Genomic DNA, 20,603 nt, shown 5'->3' with positions numbered 1-20,603 from the left:
GAGTCAGGTGATAATGAGAAGGGGCCGCAGGGCAAGTTACCTTTAGTGCCTTGAACTGCCTTTTTAAAATGTCTCTCCCAGAGTCCTGCCTACCCTCCCCTGAGACATTGCCACCCTCCATCTCCCACCCTCACAATGCCCCCTGGGCTGTCTAAAACCTGCTATCTGTGCACTCCCCTAGCCCTTCCTTGAAATGCTCCATTCTCCCGAGCTACTCATTTCCTCGGCTTATTCTAGTGAGGAGTTGGAAGAAAAGCCAGCTAATTAAGGGTAATTGCACTAAGGGGTTCACAAAACAGACTATGGTCCCTGGTCCCAGCAAAGGATCTGACTAAAGTTTGCTTTCCCATCACAAAAGAGATCAAGTAAAACTACATAGAGTATAAATGCATGAACGTGAATTTAAAAAACCAGTTAAAAGCATATGTTCTAAAATGGTGGGTCAGCAGACCTTTTCCTACAGCAGTCCTTGTTTCCAGAATTGTTCTGATTAAAGCAGGGCTGAGGGGCCAAACCCCACATGCAGGAACCTCCCTCTCCTTCAAAAGTCTCCAAAGCACCTTTCTCTAACACCGAGGACTCAACAGACTCATAGGGCTTGAAAACCACTACTGTAGCACACTCCCACTACAGTAAGAGATCCAGGAAGAGCCTGGACTAACATCCTCAAATTACAGATGAGGAAAATGGGGCCCAAAGAATTTAAGTGACTTGTTCAAGAGCAGAAGAGCAGCTGAACCCACATCTTCTGGCTACTCAAGCAGTGACATCTCTACAAAATGCTGCTAAAGAAAAATCTTCGCAACTTACGTGAACAACACTCAAAACTATTCCTAGGTAAACACACGTTCAGTCCATTTTTTAAAGTAATTTAAATATCCCCCAGGCAATCATACTGAGTTTTTTTTTACTTACTAAGACTTGTTTACAGATGATACTAAAGTAAACCAGAGCCTATCAAAAGATCATAAAGCCGAATTTTCTACAATCCCAATGATATTTTAGAATTTTACTATTTTGAAAAATTAGAAATAATTAAAATTAGAAAAATTAAGATTGCAAAAATACTGTGGGCACCAGGTAATCACAGCCAAAAACAACTGGGGTAGGAATAGTAAATATGTTCATTGTGGTACTATGAAACTATATTCCTAGAATGAAAGCACTTACTTTGTAAATGACTGACCGTCCCCATCTGCTCTGAATATACCAGGTAATTAGAAGATTTTTCACTATGTGTGCATATCTGTATTTCTTATTTTGAACCCTGTTAAGGTATTAACAACTCAAAAACATTTTTAAAAAGACAAGGGATATATTTTGCTTCATTCAAACAGGCATTATTTCATAAATACATTATAAATATTTGCAAAGCTGCCTTAACCTTTTAGAAGAAAAAACAAAAGAAGATTCATATTAAAATGTTAAAATAGCTTCTATTTCAATAGGAAAGAAAAGTTTTAAGGAGAGTTGATATACATACATTTCAAAAATAAGGTCAAACTAAATGAAAAAGAAGAAAGTAAGGGAAAAATTAAGACAAGCTTGGTAGATCACAAATTAAAATGCAGCCTCTACAACAAAATCAGTGTATCAGGAAAAAAATCATTAAGAAAGACTCTTCAGAAAATAGAAGTGGATACTAATTTAAACAAAAGAAAGACAGAAATGCCAATTTAAAAGAACCTACAATTTTCATTGGCATTGAAGCCTCTAAGAATGGCCTTCAGTTCCTGGAGCTTCTGATGAGCTCGTGCATGGACACTGTCAATCAGGAGTTTTTCTATTGATAAATGATCAATCTGCATAAACAAGAACAGAATTGTATGTGCAATTTAAACATTTTTATTTTAAAAGCCTGAGAGTAGATTATTGTGCCCCAAGATACTTCCTTTTAGAATCACAATGATTAAGTGTTAACCAGTAAAAGAAAGCAAACTTAAAATTAAAAAAATAAATTTAAACGGTATTGATAACTTAAAGGCTACAGTTAACATTCTGGCAACTATAGATCTGATCTAAATTAAAAAATTTGAAAGAACATCTTAAAAATTATATTAGATGTTAAAACAACCACAACAAATGTACAAGCATAACATTCATTTAAAATAAGTTTCATAAAGGGTTTTAGGAACAATTAGGTATTTTAAAGGATTTGTGCTAAAAGTTTAAGTATAAATGGTAAGTTATATTACTATATTCATTTAATCAAACCAATATTGAAATATATTGAGTTCTTTTACCTTCATGGCTCTTTCTACTAATTTGGAATCAGAAGCTGGCAAAGGAGGATCATGAAAAATCTGTAAAGGCTTGGAGACATCATTCTCATCAATTTTAATTGTAACTTTGTGAACAGATGCTGTCCCTGTTTTTCTCCCAAGAACCTGTTGACTAAAGAGAAAAAAGAAATATTAAGAATTTTTTCAACACAGTCTGTTAACTTCTGGAATAAAAGAGAGACAGTCTATTGTGCACCTTATCCAGAGCCTAGAACATGGCAGGTCCTCACTATTCATTGAGGGAATATTAATATTGGGAAGACAGCTATTCTGTAATCCAACACAATATGATTTACTACATTAAAAAAAACACACAGAATTTAAAAATAAAACACATGCACACACACACAAAAAGGCCAAAACAACCTTTAAGTGATGTCTATTCACCTCTGATTCCTTTACAGAAAATGGGAATCAAGCAAAGTTCAAATAGGGAATAGAGGATTGTAAAACAGCCTGATACTGATTTTCCCCAAAAAACTTCCCCAAAAGTTTTTGAAAGGTGTAATTCAAAATATAACACTGTGATAAGCAAGGATGTTTTAAAAATGATACCTGATAATCTAACCTAATGGTCTTTTAGCAATCTGGTATGAAGCCAGAGTAATCTAATCTTTAAGAATAGTAAGTTTTGGGCTTCCCTGGTGGCGCAGTGGTTGAGAGTCCGCCTGCCGATGCAGGGGACACGGGTTCGTGCCCCGGTCTGGGAGGATCCCACATGCCACGTGAGCAGCTGGGCCCGTGAGCCATGGCCACTGAGCCTGCGCGTCCGGAGCCTGTGCTCCGCAATGGGAGAGGCCACAACAGTGAGAGGCCCGTGTACGGCAAAAAAAAAAAAAAAAAAAAGTAAGTTTTAGTACCAATAGATAAATGTCTACATATTTAAAATATGCCATGTTCTAAGAAAGGTGTCAATTATGGATGTCCTATGTGGTTTATATACCGTAGGACTCTACCATACAAAATCATGTTGCTAGAGGTACACAGAGGTATATGGTAAATCAGATGTATGAGAGAAAGAGAGAAACAAAAAGAATATTTACAGTCATTGCATGACCCCACCAGAATCAACTTTACTTACTTCCAAACTGAGAGGGAGAGGCATTTTCCTGCATGATACCTTTCCACCTGTACGAGGTCTCCCCACCGCTCTCGGATTAACATTAGAGTTTGGGAATGTAGCACTTCTAACTGAAGTGATAAGCAGAAAGAATCTGATGGATCTTGTTAAGCAAATCTAATATATTACTACAACAGCCAGTGAAGTATAAGCAAACTTAATTTAACAAACGCTCTATTCCCCAAAAGTTGGCTATTATACTTCTCCAATGGCTTATACAAAAAGTGTTGGAATTCGTGACATAATTTTAGAAAAAGGTTTTGTATTTAATTTTGAACCAATATAAACAAAACGTAAGGTCCAGGTGACCCCTTAATTCATCATAGTTTAGAGAATATGGGTAGACCAAATGGTACTATTTTTTCTCTCCAAATAGTACTATTTCTACCTCATCATTTAAAGTTTTTACCTGCAAAGTCAATAGTAAAATTAAAAACTTCATTTTTTATAGACATATCACTATTCTTTACACTGGCCAGTTCCCCAGCCCCCGTTTCCACCCAAAAAGGGTGACAGGGAGAGTTTAAGCTGCTCTAGTTCAGGACTAGGGGCAGATGGAAATTGTGTGTGTGCTGGGGGACACAAATTCTTTACAAATACAGGGCTCAAATTTCAGAAGGATACGCAGGCAGTTGTACATGTCCTGAAGAGGTTTCTCATCAGCAAAGAGCCTAGACTGTACCAGCTGATGGATGAAGTTGATCTGCATACTATGAACCAAGGCTCGCCCATCTTCCATTGGCAGGAGAAAAGAAGGTGGTTAATCAGAAAAGTGTACAGATTGTGTCATAGACCAACTAAGGAAGAGTATACTCACTAACGATGAGTTTAAAAAAAAGAACTGAAATTATCTATGAAAACTAGAGAGTATACTAGAGAAACACTGAAACTTCTGTGGTCAGCAGGCAGTTACGATTATCATAAAATCTGCATCAGATTACAGGATAAATTGCTAAACACATGTATTATTCTGCAAGAATGTTTCAATGATATAACACCAAACATTTAAATCAATACATATGATTTAAATCATTATTTATGATTTACCTCCTGTTTCCTTATCCTCAACTAGAATTTCTAGCTTGAGAAGACGCCAGGGAACATCAGGGTCATCTCCCATCACAGTCAAGGTGGCTTCAAATTCTCCTTCAACTCGAAACTTCACTCGGCCATTTGCTTTTAGAAGAAGAAGAAGGTCTACTTTGCTAGAAAATAAGCAGCTTCCCGCTAACCTAGAACTTTCAGTCTCGCTCACAAGAAATTTTAAATAGACTGAAGAGTCTTTCATAAGTGTTCAGACAATTCACTGGTTCCTGCATAAACAGTAGCCAGCTTCCAGGTTATCAAGAAACCAGAGGCAACTCTTCTAACATCAAGAAACAATATTTTCTTGAGGCTCAACTCTAGGACCTAGTCTCTCCTCCAGCCCCAGGTAATCTTGCCCACTCCCCAGCTTCAAATACCAGCACTGTATTTCCAGGTACTGAAGGGAAATGATACGGCACAAGTTACGGATTCAAACACCACCAAAATTGTAGGTCAAGACTCCATAAGGATATTTTAAAAGATAAAACCCCAAAAGCTGTTTGAAAAATATTCAAACGAGTCAATTCTTTAAAAATGTATTTCAGGTACATACCAACTGTAAGATTTGCTAACTGAGGAGGAAGATCTGTGGTTACAAGCCGATGTCTAAGAATCTGGTTCAGCTGGTGAAGTGTAGCTTGTTTCTCAATTTTGGTAATTGGGTCTGGAGGAATAATTTTATCCTACAAAAAAGTTTAAGTGATCTAAAAATAATGTACAAAGAGACAATTTTTACCTGCGCCTGTTCTAACACAGTATTTTCTTACTTTACCCAAGAGAACCTCAACACTCATTTCTGCAGTCTACATCCAATAATAGTGACCATTACTATCATGCATTAGAGTGTCAATGATTCCACCAGTCACCCAGCTAAGATGGTAATGCAACACGATCTTCTTCATGTTCTATTTATGAAACCAACTTAATGTCACTAGATGACTTTCACCACTTCTTAGAAGTATAAAATACAACAGCACCAAGTGAGTAAACAACTACCACAACAAATTTTAAAAAAAACACTTCCAAAAAGCAACTAGCGTGCCATATTTTCACATCTGAAATAGATGTTAAGTTACCTTCATAATTCTGTTCACCCTCACCTAAATAAATAAATAAACTCATTTTGATAGCTACTCACATTCTGGCTCCAATTTATTTCAAACCCGCCCCCTCCAAATTTTAATTATAGAGAAAAAAGCAAACTACATGAAATATTTATTTAAAAAATACAGAACAGTTTTTTGTTTTGGCTGGGCTACTTATTAATATTGTAGAATCCAATGCCAAAGCCTTCAACTTTTGGGGATGGGCTGGGGTAGGAATGCACTTACCCTAATGCAGGTTGGCAGCCGTGGGTAAGACCCAGTAGTCAGTACATCAATAGCATATGGGATGGCAAAACTAGGCAGGCGTGCATGGACCAGAGCATCTCTAGCTAATGAGGCCAGGCGATCAGCAGTATCCACAAACAGGATGGCTTGCTGATCTAAGAAGCTCGAGATCATCTTCAAAGCAAAGGGTATATGTATTACGCTTCCTTGAAAACCAGCCACTTTTCACATCAAATATCATTTATTGATTCCAAAGTAAACTCTGAGAGGAATTAATATAGCTTTTCCATATTTCAAAATATTTCATCAAAAAATTTTCCAGTAATTTGAGGAAAGAAGAAATATTTTTAAAAACCAGTAATTTTCTATCAATTTAAATAAAAGGTTTCCCAATTCGCTTCTCCATCTTTAACATTACACATACATATGACAAGTTAGGAAAAATAAATAGAACACAATGCTTTTTCTCTTACAGACCTCTAGAGTTGATTGGTAATAAAGGAGACATAAAAGCATGGTCTCCTGGACCCAGACTGCCTTAGTCTCAATTTTAATTCTGCAACTCACTAGCCCTATAACCTTGGGCAAGTTGCTTAAATCCCTCTTTACCTCAGTTTTTTCAATATAAAATGGAGATGATTTCCTCCCCCTCATAAGGTTGTTCGAGGATTAAGAGTTTATGCATATGAAACCTTTAGAACAGTGCCTAGAACATGTAAAACACACAGTAAACATTGTCCACTATGAGATCTAGACCAACTTCACATCCAATACAGAAATCCTTTCCATCAGTTCTCTACTCAATGCATTTCACAAGTGTGCCTAAACTAGTAGAGGTCATCATGAAGCTGAAAACTACTTCCTTTTTGGAACAATACTTAAAGTCTTTCACGTCCTTCAAACAGGGGAAGCCCACTCTATTTTCAAGCTGAACATTCCAAATTCCTGACTCACCATCCTTATTCCACTGCCTGGAAATGCTCCAGTTTATCAGTGATCAACTTAAAATATGGTATCCAGAGTTAATAACACATCATGCACACACAATGCCCTACTTTTTCTCAGTATTCCCACACTTATTTTATTATCTGATTTTCATGACTCTAGGAAATAGACAAAACAAGATAATTACTATTATCTTAGAGATGAGAAAATTGAGACTGAGGTTTAGACACTTGCTCAAAGATAGTGAATAATCAGAGAAGCTGGAAGCAAAAAATGTTTTTTCTAACTCTTAGTTAGACCAGCACAGCCCCGCAGAAGTGCTACCTTCCATGACTAGTAAAATGGAGTTCTATTAACACCACCAACACTACCTTCTTATCAGCAGCCACGACACTGCTAACACACAGCAAGCTTGAAGTTAACTAAAAGGCCTTGATCTTCTGTGCATGAATCTCTATCAAGCAAGGTCCCCTTTCCCACCTTGAACCTAAAGCATGACTGTACTCTGATTTTTAACATATTTGAATCCTGCTTCTCTCAACTTCTGTATAGGTTTTTACTTAGATTTAGGTCATCCCAAGCCTCCATTCACTCAAGACACTGTAAAAATGCTTAGGCCAAAGAATACTAAACATTTCCGTCCAGGAAGATGTGCATCAACCCTAGTGGGGTGCCACAGTTCATCGAGCCTACATCACTCCACCTTAAATGTGGGTTATTAATGAAACTCTCTAAACTACCTTGCTCAACTCAAAATAAACTAGCTCCAGCTATATTTCTTTGACTTAGAAATCAAATTAATAAAGATAAAAGTTTAGTTTTGAGTTACTTATTAGTGAATCCATATAGGTCCCTAATAATCATGTTCTTTTTTTATTTTTAAGTACTCACATACCAACTGTTGATATGATTAATACCAATCTCCTTTAAAATTTAACTGAGTACCAAACAGACTCTTCTCTAAGGAAAATATACAAATGGCCAAAAGCACATGAAAAGACGTTCAACATCACTAGTCATCAGAGAAACGCAAACAAAAAACACAGCGAAGTGCCACTTCACACCTACCAAGATGGCCAGAATCAAAATGTCAGACAATAACAAGTGTTGGCATGGAGCAATGAGAACCCTCTTACATTGCTGGTGGGAATGTAAAATAGTATAGCCATTTTGGAAAACAGTCTGGCAGTTCCTCAAATGATTATTAAATATACAGTTACTGTATGACCCAGCCATTCCACTCCTAGGTATATACCCAAGAGAAATGAAAACACGTGTCCACAGAGAAACTTGTACATGAATGTTTATAGCAACATTATTCATAACAGCCAAAAACTGGAAACAACCTACAAGTCCATTAACTGATGAATGGATAAACAAAATGTAGTAGATCCATACAATTCAGCTATAAAAATGAAGTACTGATACATGTACAGTACAAGTACAACATGGATGACCCTTGAAAACATCATGCTAAATGACAGAAGCCAATCACAAAAGACCATATATTATGATTCCATTTATATGAAATGTTCAGAATAGGCATATTTATAGAGACAGCAGAGGTTGCTTAGGGCTGGGGGGTACTTGGGGTGATAGTTAAAGGGTAATGATTTTCTTTTTGAGGTGATGAAAACGTTCTAAAATTGACTGCTAATGGTTGCACATATCTGTGAATATACTAAAAACCACTGAATTGTACACTTTATTATTACTATTTTTTTTTTGGCCACACCGCACGGCATGTGGGATCTTAGTTCCCTGACCAGGGATTGAACCCGTGCCCCCTGCGGTGGAAGCGTGGAGTCCTAACCACTGGACCACCAAGGAATTCCCAGAATTGTACATTTTAAATGGATAGATTGTATGGTATGTGAATTATATCTCAAAATTGCTTTTAAAAAAGCTCAAGGAGGAGAGAGATATTTTTTCTTTTTCTTAGCTAAAACATTATCCAGACTGCTTTACCATTAGTTAGAGTTCTATAAACTGTGTATTTATACACTCAGCTAAACACTTTATATGTCTGGCATGGCTAAAGATCATTATCTATTAAGAACCTCTAATGAGTCTAGTTAAATAATCATTAGGTTGAGAACACAAGTGTCAAAACGTGAATAATCCTCTAATTCTCCAGTTGATGGACTTTATCCCTGACAAAAACACATCTCTGTATCTACATTCACAAAACAAAAATACCAAAACTTTATGTATAAAGTTCAATATGAGACTTTATTCAGAATGTGACTTACTGGAACAGCCAATTCAAAAAACTAATAGGAAAATATTATACCATGAATTAATGAAAGATAAATACAATATGGCTCAATATGAAAACCAAGAGTTTTGGATTTTGCTTGATATTATTTTAACGACATACAGCTCAGTAGTATCAAACAGGTAATTTAAATACCCATGGTATAATTAGGGATTTAAAACTAGATTTGAAAAATTGAATACTCGGATTTTATATACCTCAGTAATACTTAACTCTTCACTGAAAGTCTGAATATCTCTAGGAAAAGATTACCTCAATTTAACTAATTACTGAAAAGAAACCTTAGGCTTCTCAGAAATACTATACCATGCTTCTTCATTTTGGCCAAAATAGATTCATTAGACTTGGTGCCTAAATTTGCAAAACAATGAAATGAGTTGTAAACTTTCTGGTAAATAAGCTTGGAATAAGCCTGTTTATTAATATTTATAATAAAAACTATCCTTTGAATGATGACAACATGAATAAAATGACTTTTCCCCCATAAAGAAAATTCAATATATGGTACAAAATATCCTCCCCCTTTGATCAATGTTATATAAAAGGATGATACCAGCTTACTCCTAGAGACAAAAGATCTGTGGCTAGAAATGTGTCTTCTTTTAACTTTCAAAAAATATATTATTCTAGAATTTTAAATTCTCAACTTCTTCAAACCTCTTTTTTCCTTTCACTTTAGCAATTTTCACATAAGCTTTCTTTCTAATGATAAGGGAACCTAGTGAAACTGAGGATAGCAAATGCACTGGGCTAAAATTGAGGGGAGATGTCAGAAAATCATATGCAGAAACACACTGTGTTGTAGATTACTTTCTAAAGGGAAATTTTATGGAATATGCAAACCCCAATAGATTTGCAAATGTAAAGTTACTATAAAAATATTTCAACTTAGCTTGTCAGGGTGCAAAAAATAAATTATGGTGGATAAATAAATGTTCTCATTATTTTAAGATTTTATTCACTTTATTATAATTACTCTATCCTTTCCAATATGAACTCCATTCTCCTCATTTTATGTCTCATCATATCATCCTCCCCAAGTTATGAGCTCAACAGGCTAACACAAGATCCCTACTGATGTTTCTCCTCCTTAACATTTCTTGAACATAGCTTAAAATTTTTGTGGGGGGTAGGGGGTGCGTATTTTAGAATCTTTGGTGCACTTCACTACAGGTCACTCCTTTGAATTCAAAAGAATGACTCAACAGTCAAAAGACCATGAGCTTCCTGAGGGCAGGGACTATGCCTTATTCAAGTCTCCAATCACCATGCCTTATGCCCTGTGTGCAATAAAGGGTTGGAGAATGAACAGATGAAAAAACAAAGGGACAGATAAGTGCTATCATCAGCTCTGTGGCCTTGAAAAAGCCATTTAACTTCTAGGAACCTTATTTCCTCATCTGTAAAATAAGAAGAGAATACCGACTCTGCCATTCTCAAAGGGTTGTCAAGAAATCAGTAGGCAAATTTAGGGAATACTTTGCAAACTCTAAGGAAGCATATGAATGTAAGCTAACCATTTTCCCCCTTTAGGTCCAGTCTCATATTTAATGTCTTCTAGCGTAATGACATCTCCAGATATGGCCTACTCTTTTTTCTGAGTAGGTGTTCATAAACAAATACTAAGCTTCTACAGATATATACTTATACATTATCATACAGAAATAATGATTACTCACATAAGTAATGTATCCCAAAACATATCAGCAGATATAAGTTAGAGCTAAAATTAGAAACTATGCCTATTACAAGTTAACATTCCAAAAAAGTTATTTTATAAAAAATAAAGTCAAAAGTTTAACTCACCGCACATTTTTCCACTTTGCCAGCATTATTAGCCCATTTTACTAAAGCTAATAATCGAACAAAGAGTTGGCGTGTCCGGCTAGCAAATTGCACTATTTCTATTTTCCTTTAAAATAAAACAAAACAACTTTTAATGAACCAACAAATTTGAAGGAGTATTTCACAATTTACTTTATCTGAGATAAAATATGAATCAGTCTTTGTTTACAACCATTACAATGAAATGAACCACCTAAAATATTTATTTAAATATGAATTATTGTCACATTTTGTATACCACCTGCATATACTTCATTTTCTACCTCAGAGTAACATCTCCAATAGAATGCTTAAGCAATGAATCACATTTTCAAATTAATTTTATACTGCAATAAAAGTTGTTTACTAAAATATACTAAATTCACAAATATAAAATTATTATATAGAAGTTAACTGGGTCACAAAGGGGACCAAATTATGGTTTGAAGTTGAAATTATGAATTATGAATTAGTAACCTTTCTGGTAAGAGAGAGGAAGTGAAATAGCTCTTTACCAAAACTTGAAGCTGTATTATTTCTACGAAGGCAAGGGCCCATTTCCCATCTTGCAAGAGCATGATTTATAAAAGTGAATAAAGAGCTTAACTATGGGGCTTCCCTGGTGGCACAGTGGTTGAGAGTCCACCTGCCGATGCAGGGGACACGGGTTTGTGCCCCGGTCCGGGAAGATCCCACATGCCACGGAGCGGCTGGGCCCGTGAGCCATGGCCGCTGAGCCTGCGCGTCCGGAGCCTGTGCTCCACAACGGGAGAGGCCACAGCAGTGAGAGGCCCGCGTACCGCAAAAAAAAAAAAAAAAAAAAAAAAAAGAGCTTAACTATGCAACTCTTTACCAAACTAATTTCAATAACAAAGTACTAAAAATAAAAGCTAGAAGGTCTGTCCATATCTATTTTTATGCTATACCCACTACAATGCTTTTTCTCCCCATACTCATCAGTATTTTTATCATCTCCTCATAAAGGCTTAAAAGCTTTACTAAAAGCTTTACGTTGTCAATCAACGTGTTAGCTAGACCTCTCAACTTCATGTCGGCTACAAAACTGATAATCATACCTTTCATGGTTTACCTTACCACACAAAAAAATATTCGACAGGCCAGGACTGATGACAGGCCCCAGCAAGACACCAACCTCCCTCCAAGTGGACTCTGACATATTAATCTTGTTACAGCTGTTCACTGACCTGTAGATCCAACCCACACCTCTGTATCTCACCAACAGCAATACCACAATGCAATGCACCAAAATGAAAGTTTCTGCTGAAGCATAATCCTAACTGAAGACCACAGAGTCTAGCTCCTATTGAGAGCATACGTAGCCCACAAACAACCTGAAAGACTTCCTTAAGGTTCAGCCTGCAATATGATTATTGGTAGTAGAAAGAGAAGAATCAAGGACACTGATACAATTATGACTCTTTGCCAGGGTCTGTGAAGGATCCTTAGAGATAAAACAAGCAGAGAGCATCACAGGCAAGACTGGAACACAGCAGAAATGTTAAATGTACACTAAGATCTGGCAGTCACCTCAGTGCTAGGAGCCTCAGTGCTGTCATTCTAACTTAGCAACGGCTTACAGAGGATGTGAGGTCTCTTCTCTCACAGAGTAAACATATTTGTATATTACTAATTCCGTTGCCAGAGGAGCTCCTCTACTGGAAAGGAGACATCCCCCTTTGTAAACTATTTTAATATGGTATTTTCTTGACACCACACTGTCTCAAGTGATAGGCAGCATGAGTTGGTTTTCCAAGGCCCAGTTTCCCTTCCTACCCCAGAGTGGACAGAAGAAATCCTGATTTTCTTTTTTTTTTCCCCCAAATGAATGCACTGTGGGTAGTTTATTTATTTATTTATTTTTGGCTGCTGTCAAATATTTTTTTGAACATCTTTATTGGAGTATAATTGCTTTACAATGGTATGTTAGTTTCTGCTTTATAACAAAGTGAACCAGCTATATATATACATATGTCCCCATATCTCTTCCCTCTTGCGTCTCCCACCCTCCCTATCCCATCCCTCTAGGTGGTCACAAAGCACCAAGCTGATCTCCCTGTGCTATGCGGCTGCTTCCCACTAGCTATCTATTTTACGTTTGGTAGTGTGTATATGTCCATGCCACTCTCTCACTTCGTCCCACCTTAACTTTCCCCCTCCCCGTCTCTTCAAGTCCATTCTCTAGTAGGTCTGCGTCTTTATTCCTATCCTGCCCCTAGGTCCTTCAGAACCATTTTTTTTTTTTTTAGAGTCCATATATATGTGTTAGCATACGGTATTTGTTTTTCTCTTTCTGACTTGCTTCACTCTGTATGACAGATGCTAGGTCCATCCACCTCATGACAAATAACTCAATTTCGTTTCTTTTTATGGCTGAGTAATATGCCATTGTATATATGTGCCACATCTTGTTTATCCATTCATCTGCCGATGGACACTTAGGTTGCTTCCATCTCCTGGCTATTGTAAATAGAGCTGCAATGAACATTGTGGCACATGACTTTTTTTGAATTATGGTTTTCTCAGGGTATATGCCCAGTAGTGGGATTGCTGGGTCATATGGTAGTTCTATTTGTAGCTTTTTAAGGAACCTCCATACTGTTCTCCATAGTGGTTGTATCAATTTACATTCCCAACAACAGTGCAAGAGGGTTCCCTTTTCTCCACACCCTCTCCAGCATGTATTGTTTGTAGATTTTTTGATGATGGCCATTCTGACTGGTGTGAGGTGATACCTCATTGTAGTTTTGATTTGCATTTCTCTAATGATTTAATGATGTTGAGCATCCTTTCATGTGTTTGTTGGCAATCTGTACATCTTCTTTGGAGAAATGTCTATTTAGTTCTTCTGCCTATTTTTTGATTGGGTTGTTGATATTGAGCTGCATGAGCTGCCTGTAAATTTTGGAGATTAATCCTTTGCCAGTTGCTTCATTTGCAAATATTTTCTCCCATTCTGAGGGCTGTCTTTTCGTCTTGTTTATGGTTTCCTTTGCTGTGCAAAACCTTTTAAGTTTCATTAGGTCCCATCTGTTTATTTTTGTTCAAATCCTGATTTTCATTTCCTTCCTTAAAAACGGACCAGCCAAACCATAATACTTCAATTGTCTCTTCCACTTCTAGCTTTTTGATCTATGTCTAATTCTCTCAGAAAGATCACTGCGGGTAGGGAGTGGAACGTAGTCACTAATAAATGCTAAAATCCACCCTAGTGACTTGGTATTTAAAAAAAAGATCAACCAAGGAGCATAAGTAGGTCCAAAGATAGAGTCAAGTAGCCTATACTGTAGCCACAGTTTAAATCTCCATCACCTGATTTCTTTGAAACCTTAATTTATCTTGTTCCTTTGGACTATGGAAACATACTAGCGTTTAGTAATGTCTTAAGCCCCAAACTCCAACTGCATCAAAATTCTCTTAACTATAAAACAGCAATAGCAGTAGACAAATGTCCACTCTCCATAGATATCTAATAGCATCATTGCAGCAAATGATAAATTAGCAGCAAACTTTCTAAAGTCAGTCTCTTCCTCAGCTTTCTCCATTTAGTTCTGTATTTTCTACATCTTCCTACCCCCTCAGGCACTTGACCTGGTCAGTGATTCAATAAAGATTTCTAGAAGAGAAGGTCCAGAGCTGGCCTCATACCAAGAATTGTCAAGGATGAGGAAATTAGATTTCCCAGGGCTCCTTAAACAAACGGTGTGAAGTCACCCTAGGCTCTCCGCGCCTGGGTTCCCGGTCCACAGCTCTACCACCCATACCTACACGTACCTCCCCACCCCGCCACTTTCTCTCTCACTCACACACACACATACTCATAGATATATCAACAAAGACACAGGTTTAAGGTTTTTTTCATACTCACCTTTCCACATCAGATTTCCTTGGCAGTCTAAGAAGAAAAAAACAAAGAAACTGACTAAATACATGCACACCTTCATCAAAATATGATGATGGTCTTTACTTTGACTTATTGAATACCTTAGTATTTCAGAAAAACTGGATAAATAGACACTACAAGCTTGTGTGGCTCCCTACTCTTTATTTTATGAGTTTCCGGCAGTATAGTTACAAAGGAAAAACTAACAAAGGAACATTTCTCTCCATTCCAAGTGCTTCAAAAGATACTGCATGAACCTCAAACATTTAAAAAGACCAAGTCTTACCTTAGCACATTACATCATAGAGAGTCAGAGAAAATATTCTTTTAAGACCAAAATGATCATGGATGCAAGGTACTACTTAGTTGCCAGCCTCCCCATATTCAATGGAACCTTGCTTCCAAGCACTAATCCCTCCATGTTTTGTTACGGTGGGCAAAACTAGAAGCTAGGCACACAAAAGGGCCAGCGTCAGCCAAGGGATGTACAGTAATTATGATGTTGCTTGGTTAGATGCAAATGATTACTTTTAAACGGCTCCAGTGAGATTTTGATCTCTTTTTCGCTAGTTCTCCAGTACAAAAGCCAGCAACCAATGTCACCATTTTCCCCGAAATTATACCATTTAACACTCTCACATCCACCGATGCTTAGAAAGGTCCTGATTTGCTTCCCGAATCACCACATTCTGTAAACCTCTATCCTATGGTCCAAGATTCAACAGCCTGAACTCTAAAGCCTCCCCTACATCTAACAGGCTCTTGAAGAATACACGATGAGCCGCTTAGACCCTCTTCCCCACCGACATGCCACAGGTGCAGAAAAACTAAAACCACCGCCAGAGATTCGAGGTACAAGGAAGGGAAACTATTAAAATGAGCTCTTAGAGTTACCTACAATTCTTCGGGTAGACAACGGGATGGAGGCTCAAGTTATGATCCAAGTGATACAAGAAACTAGGTAGGAGCTAGAAGGGCCAGGAGATCAGAGGATTAAGCAAAAATTAAGGCCTTATTATAAGACTGCAAGTAAAAGCAGCTACTGGGAAGTTCCTATACCTGTGAAAGATCCGGAAAACACTCCTTGAGAAGACTCCCCTGTCCTCAGGAGAGGGAGAGAATGAGAACCATGGATGCTTGTATGTGAGAGAGGAAGAAAAACAGAACAGTAGAGCCTTTGGGGGTAGAAAGAATAGGAATCATTGTTCTAGCCACACACCCCCCCAGAGACCCTAAAAGGATCATCTCTTGCCAGAGGTGGTGTCATTTCAGGGACAAAGGATAGGCTTTGCTGCCTACATCCCTTCCCCCCCCCCCAATTCCTCCTAATCTATTTAAAATTCCTTTATGGATGACAAATCCACCACTTGGGGTAAAAACCAACCCTAAAGGGCAAATCTTTGGAAGAAGTCACAGAAACCTTGTTTACACCAAAGCGTTTTAAGACAAGTTTACATGACTGAGATGCTGGCATTTTCTGATTTTAATTAAAAGAGGTTTTTAAAAGGAAGAACCTAAGTCTCTAAAAAAATCACAGCAGAATGTAAACTCTAAAATGAAAGCATGTATTACATGAGTCGGGGGAGGAAATGAACAAGCAAAAGGAAAAAAAAAATAGAAATCTGGGGCCAAAAACAAACCACCTTTTTTACTTTCAATAGTCAACAGACAAGCATCAAATGTGGCAGAAATAAGACTCAAAGTATACCTTGAACACTGGTTTTATATTAATACATTAATCCTGGCAGTTTTTACCTGGAACAAGGGAAAATACATGATTTAGGAACTTCCAAGGTATATTCCTAAACCAATTTTGGTTACCACAAATCAAAAGAAAAAAAAGTTATTTTATGTATCTATGTATCAAGAGCAACAGTGAATTTTCCCCTTAAATTCTCCACGTCTACAATGACAGATGCCCTGACTTAGAACAGTTATTGTTCTAAGCCCTGGGGAAGGTAGCAAACAACTCAAAATCCCTGTCCTCATAGAACTTCCAGTGAGGAGGCGACAGACAACAAACAATAACTGCTGTAGAAAAACAAAGCAGTGAGTAAGAAGGATAGGTTGACGGGCAGAGTACTTCTCATGGGTGATCACCAAGTCTTTCTGATAAGTTACATCTGAACAAAGACCTAAAGGAAATGTGAAAGCAAGCCACACAGATTTCTGCGAGAAGAGCAAAGGCTCTAAGGTGGAGTGTGCCTGACCCTATCAAGAAAGATCAATAAGAATAGCGGTGGCTGAAACAGAAGAAGCTAGGAGAGTATTAGAAATTGAAGTTAAAGAGGCAAGGGAGAGAAGACACATCATGTAGGATATTAAAGGTAGACCACAGTCTTGGTTTGCTCAAGATAGTCCCGGTTTATGCCTGTCGTTCTGCCATTGCTATTAATAGCACCACCTTTCATGCTCAAAAGTGTCCTGACTTGGACCATAAATTTTATGGTCACTCTCTATATAGGTGACTATAAAAAGTTTTTACTCTAAGTGAGATGGGGAACCACGGGAAAGTTGTGAGCAAATAAGTTTTAGAAGGATCATCCTGGGGCTTCCCTGGTGGCACAGTGGTTGAGAGTCCACCTGCCGATGCAGGGGACACGGGTTCATGCCCCGGTCCGGGAAGATCCCACATGCCACGGAGCGGCTGGGCCCGTGAGCCATGGCCGCTGAGCCTGCGCGTCCGGAGCCTGTGCTCCGCAACGGGAGAGGCCACAACAGTGAGAGGCCCGCGTCCCGCAAAAAAAAAAAAAAAAAAGGATCATCCTGGCTACTTTATGGAGGAAAAACCGTAGAGGGGCAAGGGTAGCAACAGAGGCCCCAGTTAGCAGACTACTGCGGTAACACGAGCAAAGGATTAACACTTGATGGAAACGTTGAAAAGTGGTCAGATTCTGAAGTCAGAGATGACAAGACTTGCTAATGTACTGAGGGTGGGATTGGAAGAAAGAGGAGCCAAGAATTACTCCAAAATTTCTGGCCTAAAAGCATCAAGAGGAAGAATGGAGGTACTATTTAGTGAGATAGGAAAGTTTTGGGGGGATCGAATGGAATCAGGAGTTTGGTTCTGGACTTGGTCCACTGAAATGCCCATTAGGCACTTAAACATAGGCACCTGGATACAGAGTCTGCAGCTCAGTGGAGACGCCTGTGCTGGAGAAATAAGTATGGGAATCATCAACCTATAAAGGGTGCAGGATGAAATATTAAACTATATACTTATTCTACAGCAATAAAATAAATGTTTCTCTTTTTATAACTAAGTCCTAAAACAGTAACAACAACACAATTCAAAGAAGTTCTACAAATGCCCTATGGAAAAACAAATTATACAAATTACACAACCACTGAGAGCGGCAGTTTTCAACAGTTTCCCATAGCTCTACATAGGACGGGTACATGATATTTTCTCATGGATACTCAAATTCTTATGAAATCCAACAACTAATGGTGCAGAGAAGTACATTACCACAATAATCCCTCATCACGACAGCTATTTAAGTTTCTCATTACACGGGCGTGGGGGGGGGGCTTCTTTCTGTAAAGTACAGTATATCAAAATTCTCAGAATGATGTTTTACAGGAATAAGTGGAGCCTATTCTAATTCTTTAAGTCATCTGCAAAAAAAAAAAATTTAACAGTCTCTAGCAACAAATTACTGTGACACTGCACAGCCTAATACCTACATACTCATGTATTTCAACTGAATACACTGATCTGGAGCCTACCAATAGATAAAAGATAAAAACGAATCTAGACGAAAACTAGTAATTCTTACTTTTTCTGAACATGAATTTTAAAATGTAAAACAGTAATTCAAGTATATATACCCCTAAATTTTAGTTTCTTTTCTTCACACACCTGAAAATCTTTACAGTGTATTCTGATCCTATTCTGAAGAGATTAACACCCTAATCATGTCCCAAGGCATTTCACCCGGTAACTCGGTGATCTATAAACTCCGTTCATACCCCAAGAGACAATAACAGCAGGCTAGTTACAAAAAAATCTTTACTTACATTAAATGCGTGAAGACTTCAGTCTCAAACGTTCCAGAAAAACAAACTTGGAATCCAAAATTTTGCATTATTTTATACACAATACATCTCCTGAGTTCAAACTTTGTCAGGAGTAATTACAACCTACATTTAAAATGTACCGTAAGAAGCTGTAAAACAATTTCTCACCTTTGGGATTTTTTTTTTTTTTTTGGTAACTCGAATAGTATGTATTCCTAAACCGTAATCTTGGGGTCTGGGCTAGAAAGCTTCCAACCAAGAAATCAATAGGGTTCAGCTGGCAAATCGAGCAAAAATTCCAAAGACTGGCTTTTCAGGGAAAGTCTTAACAACGTGCATAATTCACAAGTCTCGGCTGCTTCATCTCCAGAAAGACCCCAAATGCAAAGCTTCTCCTCCACCTCCGCTGGGCCCCAAGAGTTCAAAAATTCTAGACTAAGAAGCCCAGCAAAGAAGAGAAAGCAGCAGCCTTTTGGGGAGAAGGAGGTGCGAACCTCTCAGCCGGCTGGGCGGGAAGTGGGGGCTGGGGAGCAGGCGTGGATTTCGCGGCACTTACAGGTCAGTCAGCACCATGAGCTCCGAGTAGGCCCGGTGCAGCAGAAATTCGATGAGGGTGCTTAGCCGGTAGCCAGGGCTTGCCGCCGCCGCAGCGGCCGCCGCCACGGCGGCTCCCGGAGGAGGAGGCGCCGGGGCTGACGCGGGGCCGCCGCTGCCCCCGCCGCCGCCTCCGGGCGGGACCAGCTGGTGGTTCTCCAGCTGCACTGGGGCCATGGCGGCGCAGGGTCGGGCTTGGCGCAGCGGCACAAAATGCGGCTCTCGAGCCTCCCTCCCGGGCACTCGATCACCGCGCCGAAGTGGGCGCGGGCGGAGTCGCCGCCGCCGCCGCCTACTACCGCCAGGCCGCCTCTGAACAGGAAGCCGTGCGCCGGCCGCGGAGGCCCGCCCCCATGTAACGACAAGCCCGCCGGCTGCAGGGACTGGAGCAAGGGGCGGGGGGGAAGGGGGAGAGGGGAGGGGGGAGGGCGGGGAAGCGGGGTGGGCGCCGCAGAGAAGCTGCGCCCCCGCAACCGATCAGAGGCAGTTCCACCAGGCAGCCGCAGCGTCCATGTTGACGGCCCAAAGCGGAAGTTGTTAGGCAGTACGGAAAGGGAGCCAAAGGGGGACTTCCGACAGCAACCTGTGCCTTTTCTCCCGGCTGTCGGGCGCCCGGACGCTGGGGGGCGCGTGGGAGTAGGGCGGGGCCGGCGCGCTGGCGGGAAAAGCGGAAGCGGGGGCCGCGCGCCGCCGGAAGTGGGTGTGAGGGCGGGGCCGGTGCGAACGTCAGCAGTTGCCCCGCCCTTGCTCTCTCCGCCCTCCGGGATTTAAAAGGCTCCAATTTGCGCTGCGGTGTCGATCAACGCTCCCCTGGTGGGTGCAACAGACCGGGAGGCCACCCCATCCCAGATGTTTGTGACTTGTAGTTCTGGACTCGCAAAGAAATTGTTGCGGCTGCGTGCTTCTGACTTCTCAGATCTTTGCCCCGCCCACAGTCTGCCCATGTGCCTTTCGTGAGATAGAAGACGTTTCCGTCATTTTTTTTTTTTTAAACTGTGGGAAAAAATTCGAGAAAATCTGATTAGGGGTAGGAGCAGGGCCACTGGCAGAATAACTTCACTTTAACGGAGTTGAATATATGCTGAGCTCTTTACCGACCCCCAAATCCTGGCAGTTCTACCACGGAAACAGCCCTTAAATCCTCTACCAATGATTCTCCCACTTGGTTCTTGTCCCTGCCCTTGAAGTAGCCGCCCTGCCTTCCAAGGACTTTCAGTTCATC

General features: G+C 39.5%; 1 protein-coding gene across 4 annotated transcripts in view; it reads right to left on the bottom strand.

The window, feature by feature from the left end:
- MED14 (mediator complex subunit 14) overlaps positions 1-19,913 on the bottom strand; it is a 75,052-nt gene extending 55,139 nt beyond the window's left edge. For 3 of the 4 annotated variants that reach the window (XM_081222086.1, XM_081222087.1, XM_081222088.1), the window contains exons 1-10: positions 19,344-19,912; positions 14,753-14,779; positions 10,849-10,954; positions 5,820-5,993; positions 5,042-5,171; positions 4,450-4,578; positions 4,027-4,134; positions 3,364-3,496; positions 2,244-2,394; positions 1,691-1,802 (exon numbers count right to left, since the gene is read on the bottom strand). In XM_081222086.1, coding sequence (XP_081078212.1) covers positions 1,691-1,802; positions 2,244-2,394; positions 3,364-3,496; positions 4,027-4,134; positions 4,450-4,578; positions 5,042-5,171; positions 5,820-5,993; positions 10,849-10,954; positions 14,753-14,779; positions 19,344-19,558 — 1,285 coding nt within the window. In that variant the 5' untranslated portion in view covers positions 19,559-19,912. Of the gene's footprint in view, positions 1-1,690; positions 1,803-2,243; positions 2,395-3,363; positions 3,497-4,026; positions 4,135-4,449; positions 4,579-5,041; positions 5,172-5,819; positions 5,994-10,848; positions 10,955-14,752; positions 14,780-19,343 lie in introns of all 4 variants that reach the window. The other variant, XR_014014230.1, reaches the window with a different exon arrangement.
- Between the last annotated feature and the right edge of the window lie 690 nt (positions 19,914-20,603).

Source organism: Mesoplodon bidens (genome assembly GCF_964165515.1).
Source record: "Mesoplodon bidens genome assembly, chromosome: X".
NCBI classification, from domain to species: domain Eukaryota; kingdom Metazoa; phylum Chordata; class Mammalia; order Artiodactyla; family Ziphiidae; genus Mesoplodon; species Mesoplodon bidens.
Note: the sequence above shows the minus strand (reverse complement) of the source record. Positions and strands in the feature narration are given on the sequence as shown.